Below are 8,732 nucleotides of genomic sequence, written 5' to 3' on the forward strand. Positions count from 1 at the left end.
AATGTCAAGGTGTGACATTCAAGCTTAAGGACAGATGCCAAATTCCACTTCACCATGCCTTTTGTCTGACAGGAGGCTGGTCACGTGTCTAGACTATGGGCAGGGGGGTTTCACGGGGCACTCAATCCACGTAGGGACCCTGCAAATAGATTTTGGGCTTCCACTATTCTACACAGCATTCCGAAGCTGGCTGTTTAGAATTTAGGCATTAGTACCACTCCCTCCTCTGGATTTGGATCTTATTTACAAACCTTGGGTCACATAGCTAGTGGGCTTCTTATTTGGGGACGTAGCTGACTCCTCCCTTAGATAGCTGCTTGATTTCAAACAAGCCTTTAAGACCCCAGACACTCTTTCCTGATAGCCAGGCACAGGTCATTCCATCTTGAACGTTTTCCAACATTAAGTGAAAAAGTAGAAGAACAAACTGCTGTTTACGCTCTCACTACCACTATTTGTAAATCATTACCTATCTGAGGAGGGTCTAAAATAAAATGCTGCAAACTAGCTGGGAATGACAATATGGTGACTATATTGCACGGTTTTCTCTTCCTTGATCTGATAAATATCAGTCATGATAGAAAAACAGGTTCTGAGATGAAAGCTACAAGAGCCAAAGTAATTTACCTAGAGCGGAAAGCACACCTGTATGTAGCTTGGTTACAGTCATCACACGCAGGACAAACGAGTTGCTTAAAAACAGGATGGGAAGCCCATTCACTTTTGAGTCCCCAGAGCCTAAATCCAGCACAAAGTGGAAGCCACCGGCATTTCTTAACAAATATTATTTAGGTCCCCGGGGGTGGCTCAATCACACAGGAATGGATTTTAAACAGAAGCATGAGAGATTTTGGGCAGTTGTGACTGAGTCTTTGTTGAGGTTGGTGAAAAAAATTGTAGAATATCTTTAAAAAAAAAAAAAAGTAAAAAGAGAATATATCCATTTGCCCAAGATAGCTTACTTTACACCACCATCTTCCTAAAGCAGGTGGCTAGAGCGGGTGGGCTTTTCCATTCCTGTCCAGGTGTAAGATTCTAGCTCCTGCTATTATTCCAGAGCAGATGGCTGGCCCTGTTTACCAGGTGAGAAACTCAGCTTCTACCTCAGCACTGAATTTTATAGTAATCTCAGAGGAATTAGATTTCTTGCTTGTTCCAAAGATCATATAACCGAGCTCAAGGACCACAGCCGGTGAGAACACGAGGCAGATGGCATGCCCTGGTGGATCAGAAACTCCCTTGCTAAAAAGCCTGAAACTACAGCTGCTGTGAGGTGCCGTCAGGCCCGTTCCAGCCTGCGGCATCTCCATGCGGAACACAATGACACACCACGCGGTCCTGGGCCTCCTCACCAGGTTTCTTATGCCGGGGCTCATCGCTGCAGCCACCGGGCTGATGCATCTCCCCGAGGGCCCTCCTCTGTTTCTCTGACCTTCTACTTGACCAAGAAGATGTAAGATGCCCAAGAATATAAAATACCCACAGTGGTCATCTCCTGGAGATACACTCCGTGGGAGATTCAGTGCTTCAATTTCTTTTTAATGTATCTACATGGTCCACAAGGAACACGGGGTGATTTCTGTAGAGAGAACGTTAACTTGCTTCTAACATTGTGAGACGATTAGAAGGATTAAAAGAGTCTCTCTTCGAATACAGTTTCAGGATTGAGCGACTCACCACTCCAGAAAGCATATAAAGTGATATTAAAAAGACAAGGGAAACATAAACCGTCTTTTCGTTTCCTCCTTTTCCTCTGCTGAGCAAACACCCCCTTGTACAAACCCACATCCCCGGATACACACCCTGTACCTGTCTCAGCCTGTCACCGGGCAGGGTGAGGAGCGCTACAACTTACCATGGCCATGATTCAGTGTCAGGATCAGAGTTCAATCACCGGAGCAGAAGTCCCTCTGTAATAAAAGCAGAGAGAGGGGGAATTACAGTGATAAGGGAAATAGCCCTGAAATCATTAATCAGGATAACCTTTCGTTCACAGGAGTTTAACCACGAGGAAGTGATAGCCATCTTCGTGAAAAGTTCTCATGACTCAAAGATACAAGAAGCAGGTTAATAGCTGTTAAAAATTATTGGAACAAGGAACTTGAGTATCCCAGAAAGATAACTTTCCTATCTGCTTTTCTATTTGGAGACAGGCACTACAGAAATTGCTGCTATTGTTTTATTAGGGTGATGTAACATTATTTGTACTCAACGCAAACATTGATCCTGAACAGTGTATTATGGAGAATCCAAATGGTACATCAGGGAAATAGGCTTTGTATTCCAGCTTACTGTGTGTGTGTGTGTGTGTGTGTGTGTGTGAAAGAGAGAGACATGAGAGACAGACAGACAGACAGACATGAGCGGGAATGGACAAAACAGGCTAGAGGGCCCAGCCAACAATGGATTCATTTCATTTTCCTAGCGGCCACTTCCACTGCCACCATCTCAGGACCTAGAGGGGCTCCTTCCCTGTGACCGGCAGCCTCACACACACACACAACTTGGTCCTCAGTTTGCTTCAGCACCCGCTCGTTTGTCAAGAAGGTGCTACAATCAATGGTAACATACTTATTCAGTCGTTCAGAATGCAGGCAACAGCTTCATGCTAGCGTAGGAATCTGGGGGGAGTTCACATGATATACGTACCTCCTCCTGTTTCTGAGTCACACGAACAAGGCTCCCTTCCTAAGCATCTAGCTCAAACCCAACTGGAGCCCTCGTGGTGCAGTGGTTGTGAGTTGGGCTCGATCTCCAAGGTTCGCCATTCAAAACCACCAGCCACTCTAAAGGAGAAAGAGAGGGCTTTCTACTCCCATAAACAGTTGCATTCTCAGAACTCACAGGGGCAGTTCTACCTGCCCTATAGGGTCGCGGTGAGTCAGCAAAGGCACGATGACAAGTGAGTGAGAGCCGTGCTCCTCAAAGGATGGTCCTCAAACCAGAACCCAAGCATCACCTGGGGGCTTGTTCTCACTCACTGTCCTCAAGTTGATCCGGACTCAGAGAATCCCTGTAGGGCAGGTTCGAACTGCCCCTTTGGTTTTCCCAGACTTTGAATCTTAATGGGAGCAGACAGCCTTATCTTTCTCCCATGAAGCAACTGGCAGATTAGAACTGCTGACCGTGCGGTTAGCAGTTGGTGCAGAGCCCCTTACATCACCAGGACTCTAGAGATTGGGAGCTTGTTAGAAATGCAGACGTTCAGGCCCCACCTCAGCCCTACCTAAGGACCTTAAGATCTGCATTCTAAGAAGATTCCTAAGATACAAGCTTTACAGTAGCTTAAAACCACTGGCCTACACAGCCCTACCTACCGAGCAGCACTTTCTGGTCACTCCCTAGAATAACAAAATCCTTCTTCACCCACTTTATTGACACCCGAGCCACGTTGGGACACATTCTCTCTTCCTTTCCAGCTCTCCGCAGGCCCCACTCCCTACTCCCACGGTTCCCCATCCTTCACTGCAGACTTACATCCCCAGTGACAAACACAACACAGTGACTGGGAGTCCATTCCAACTCAGGATGCCTCGTGTGTCAGAGTAGAACTGTCCTCCACGGGGTTCTCAATGGATGATTTTGTTGGAAGTAGATCTCCGGGCCTTTCCTCGGAGGTGCGTCTGGGTGAACCTGAACCTCCGATCTTTTGGTTAGGAGCCAGTGTGTTAACTGTTTATATCACCCAAGCACGCCACCTCATATTAGAGAGGTTCGTTCCCTTCCTACAGGAATGCCAGTTGGTTGTGGGGCATGGCCTAAGCAAGGGGGTAGAGGGAAGAATGAGCCGTGGTTCAGGGATTACAAGGAGAAGAGGCTGCTAGGAAAGGGGGCTTATTCCAGGGAAGGCTCAGAGGTAGGGCAGCAAAAGCAGGTGGGGGCTAGTCAGGTAGGGGCAAAGACCCAGAGAGGGAGCAGACTCTGTCATGGGTCGTACATACGCTGTTTGGAAGGAAGAATGTGCAATCACCAATGATTGCTGTAGTTGATGGAATGAATGAGACCAAGTGCCTGCCTCTAAGGCGCTTACAGTCAACTAGGAGGGAAAAAACAAATAAATAGGAGAGTTTCAGATACCAGTAAGATGGAAACTCTGTGGGATGATGGGGCATTGATTAGCATGGACCAATCCTGCTTATGCATGGCTTTTAGAGAGCTTGGCTGGCACAGAGGTTTGTGAAGGCCTGCCCGTCCAAAGGCTCCTTGGGCAGCAAGGCCTGGCGATGTACATCTGCAATGATATGGCCAAGAGAACCCTCTGGAGTCGTTCTATCCTCTCTCTCTCTCTTACACACACACACACACACACACACACACACACACACACACACACACACACACAAGCTGGGGGCCTGATTCAGTAGTGGCTAACCACAAGCTAACAATAGCCTTTACAGCTCAAATGGCCAACAAAAAGCAGACAAACATTTCCTGGCATGTGAGAATTACATGAAATTCAGATTCAAATAGAGTGTCCTGGGAGCTTGGCCACCCCCATTTGCTTGTATACCGACCACGGCTGTGTCCACGGGCTGGAGCGAGTGGTTGTGATAGAAATCGTGTGGCCAGCTCTAAGTGTCTTCTACGTAACCCTTCACAGAAGAGGTGCGCTGAGCCCTGCAAGACAGGAGGACCTGATGGGAAGGAGTTGGCCCGGATAGAGTGATCCGGGAAGGCACCTCGGGGAAAATGACATTCGTGGACCAAGGAGGAGGGACTGGTCACTCAAAGGTCTGGAGAAGTAGGGTTTCAGGCAGGGGCAGCAATCCGTGGAAAGGTCCCTAGGTAGGAATGAACTTAGGAGGGTTGAAGAGTGGACAAAAGTAGTGGAAACGAGGGTGGGCTTGGTTATGGTTTGAGGCTCGCGCACGGACAGGGCCATCTGCCATGGGCACGGAAGGGCGCTCCCTCCCCCCAACCCCCTCATTTTCCCAACATGCACTGGGAGAAGTCATGCTGGAGCGATTTTCACTTTCAATGGTCCTGGGCACGCCTTCATCTGAGGCCCTGGTCCACTGTCCATGTCCTCTGACTCACTAAATGTACCCAGATGCCATCGTAAGTGTCACTTATAGGAGAGAAGAACAGAGTTGCTGCTGATTGGCCGGCAAACCTGGTGACATGGCTTTTAGGATCAATGGCTCTGTCTCCCTTCCTCCCCCCACCCCACCCCCAAAGCCAGCGTTTTATATGAGCATCTCCACCCCTTGTTACCAAGCCAATAAGTACTTAAGCAAAGCCTTCTGGAAATACTGAGAGCTATTATTCAATGAGCTACAAATGTTTTACCAAATGTTTCCTACTTGAACACTGGGTTCTTCTGGCCAATTTGTTTTGAAACTTGGACAGCATACAGCAAAATTCCATTTATAGAGAGACGCCCACTGAATATTTCTTTGCCAGTTCTAAAGGAATGTCTACATGGATTCTAGAAATCGATGCGGAAAAGTGGCGCTCCTTGATTCGTCCACTAGAAACCAGATGATACATATGAAGGGAGCCCAGGCAAATGCTTCCCAGCACAACACCTGGTCCTCGACTCCCCGTCCCCCACCAAATAAGCAAGCCCGGTTTCCAGCAAGTCCAGTCTGACTCATGGGCACCCCATGTGTGTTAGAGGAGAAAGAATTGAGCTCCACGGGGTTTTCAACGACTCTTGATGTTTTTAAGACATTGTTTTAGAGCAGCGGGTCTTAACCTGTGCGTAGCGACCCTTTTGGGGTTCAAAGAAGCCTTTTCTTTCACAAGGGTCACCTAAGACCATCGAAAAACACATACTGGTATTTCCGATGGTCTTAGGAACCGAGACACCTCTCCTCTATCTGTCTCCAGGCGGGTCCAACCACATGCAGATCTATGCTGATCTGTTGAGCAAGAAGCTATTTCAACCTTCGCACTGATGTTGGCTTTTCTATGCATACTGTCGAAAAATGTAGCAATGTAGTTGACTGTTGTTATATTAAGACTGTTACCCATGCTACACCATGCTCAAGACAAAATTTCATTGATTAGTCATTAGAAATAAATATTTCGCAATATAGAATGACATACTGTTTTGGTGATGCATCACCATGCTTTAATTATGTTCAATTTGTAACAATGAAAACACATCCTGTCTATCAGATACTTACATAATGATTCATAACCGTAGCAACATGACAGTGATGACGTAGCAACGAAAATAATGTTATCGTTGGCGGTCACCACCACATGAGGAACTGTATGAAAGGGTCTCGGCATGAGGAAGGTGGAGGACCACTGTTTTAGAGTGACGGACAGCCACATGGGGACTCGGTACACGGTTACTATGGGGAAAATGAGTTATATGTATGTTCCATTTATAAGCTTAGATACAGCCAGAGAAATAGCTCACAAGGGACGAAGGGAAAACTGGAAATGCCCAGGATGTTTTCTGGATGGATGCTCAGCGGGATCATTATTACACGTCCCCCACAAATGGCCCTGGTGTGGCACCGCCACAAATGTTTTTGGCAACCCACAAGCTGAATCAAATATGGGGGTTCTCTTGTCCCGACGGGAGACTGCAGGCATGTGAAACAAGGACTTCTGACGTGAAGCCAAATTCCCGTAGGCTGTCTGTCTGTCCATCCATCCAAAGCCCCGGTGGCAGGACAGTGAGGCTGCTAACCGGAAGGTGGGCAGTTTGAACGTGTGGCCAGCAGCCTCCGGGCAGAAGACCTGGCCTGGTAACCCGCTCCTGATGAGGCTGCTCCGCAAGGCCCCCTCCTCCTTATAGTCCTCCCAATGCCAGTCCTGACCAAAGCCTCTTCATGGGAGGAGGGAATAGGAAAAGCTTGCAGAGAGCTTCAGAGGCAAACGATGTAAAACCTCTAAGAAGGGGCTCCAGCCGCTTCTGCGCACACTCTGACACACACCTTGCGCACACTGTGGCCCCAGAAATGTTAAGGAGCCCCTAACATGCCCGGGCTTTCCTCAGAATTCCAGGAGCATGTCCAAATGCCTTGTCTGGAAGTGAATGGAAATGCAAGGCACTTGCTTGCTGCGAGAACTTGACCTGAGTTTTGTCTCTTGCCTGCATGCTGTCAATAAAAGCGACCTTTCGCCTTCCTCAGCTCCCTGTCTTCTTTATCAGACGGAGAAGCTGCACTGAGCAGGACCCTCGCTGAACTGAAAATGACTCCCGCACACCGTCAGCAGGTCTGCTCCACCCGTCCCATGGGCAGAAATCAACCCCAGGTGACCAGGGCACCTGACAACATCGACGGAGGCCCCCGTTGGAGAATTCCTCCCGCTCACCCAGAAGTTAGGCAGCAGGGAAATTGGATTTTCCCCCGAGTGTCAGACTCGTAAACTCAGCAAACACTCATCCAACCACAGGCGTGCAAAGCCATCCCATTGAGAAGGCCAGGCTCCGGGCGGAAGCAGGCCTGCCGGAGAGGTGTGACCGCAATCCGAGAAAGCGTGTATCTATCAGCAATGCAACCCATAGGACGGATCCTGTCTCACGAACAAAGTGAGCCCTAATCCCGCCTCATTCCTATCACAGAGATTAGGATCGACCGCACACAATGGAATTACATCATGTTGCAGAATGGAGGTTAATGACTGAGGGTAATACTGAAAACTGGGACCGAGCCAAGGTCACACACATTGGTTGGGGTGGGGGTAGTACGACTTAATCCAAAGTCCCCCAAAACCCGTGAACGCGAATTTGGTTTCTCGTGTGCGCTAGCTATAAAATACTAGAGTGGGAGGAGTCCTAGCAATGGCTTTATTTGGATCTAGGACCTTTGAGGATCAGTTCCTAGGAGGTCATCCTGGAGCAGAGTGAGTTTTAGGCCATCTTAAACAAGGAAGCGTCACACGGGCCGAGGAGTCCGCTCTGTTGAAGATGCACCTAAGAGCCAAGGAAGAACTGGAGCTGCCAGAAGCTGCTTCCTAGAGCAGCGGTTCTCAACCTGTGGGTCACGACCCCTTTGGGGGGCTGTCGAACGACCCTTTCGCAGGGGTTGCCCGATTCATAACAGGAGCAAAAGGACAGGGATGGAGTAGCAACGAACATAATTTTATGGTTGGGGGGGGTCACCACCACATGAGGCACTGCATGAAAGGGTCGCGGCTTGAGGAAGGTGGAGAACCACTGCCCTAGCACCTTCAGAGACAACTGTGCTGCTCACACCCTGAATTCAGACTGCAGCTGCAAATGCCTGCTGTTGAAAGCCACCTCTTGGTGGCACATTGTTCCGGCAGCCTGAGGAAGCTAAGAAATGCCCCTTGGGGTGTGTGGATGAATAAGCTTTCTCTGGACCCGCTGCACTGTGGGAAATCCACTCTGATCCTGGGTGCTCTCCTTGAAACCCCAGCTTCGCCGGGCAGCCTCCATTTAGCTGTGGGACACTACAAAGTGGCATTTCCCCAGGCCAGCCCCCAGAGGGATTGGCTGTCCACGTGGCCCTTTCTTGCAGACTCTCTCCCTTCAGAAGGCCACATGTGAGTGAGTCACCATTTCTCTGGGACCAGGTTTCAACGTACGTTCCACTCGGAGGACAGATTTAAACTTCTGGTCTGTGGATTTGTGCAGGGTGTGGCTGTGTTCCACACAAACAGTGAAGGCTTTCGAAAATGTCCAAGAAAGAGGACGGAACAAAAATGGAAGCAGCTATTTTTCCTTGGAAATTAGGTCCTTCTAAAAGCACAGGAAGTTTTGTTTCAGGGCTGGGGGATTTGAATTGGGAGAAATGTTTTCAATT

The 8,732-nt window shown here is 48.8% G+C and overlaps 1 protein-coding gene across 2 annotated transcripts in view; it reads right to left on the minus strand.

The window, feature by feature from the left end:
- The window catches only part of ANXA4 (annexin A4), a 54,646-nt gene that overhangs the window by 30,335 nt on the left and 15,579 nt on the right, over positions 1–8,732 (minus strand). Inside the window, exons 1-2 of one of the 2 annotated variants that reach the window (XM_045294129.1) lie at positions 2,650–2,668; positions 1,856–1,910 (exon numbers count right to left, since the gene is read on the minus strand). In XM_045294129.1, the coding sequence (XP_045150064.1) occupies positions 1,856–1,864 (9 nt within the window). In that variant the 5' untranslated portion in view covers positions 1,865–1,910; positions 2,650–2,668. Of the gene's footprint in view, positions 1–1,855; positions 1,911–2,649; positions 2,669–8,732 lie in introns of those variants that run through there. The other variant, XM_045294128.1, reaches the window with a different exon arrangement.

The sequence above is a fragment of the Echinops telfairi genome, unplaced genomic scaffold, assembly GCF_000313985.2.
Source record: "Echinops telfairi isolate 266 unplaced genomic scaffold, ASM31398v2 ScPeMD7_2573;HRSCAF=3158, whole genome shotgun sequence".
Classification (NCBI taxonomy): domain Eukaryota; kingdom Metazoa; phylum Chordata; class Mammalia; order Afrosoricida; family Tenrecidae; genus Echinops; species Echinops telfairi.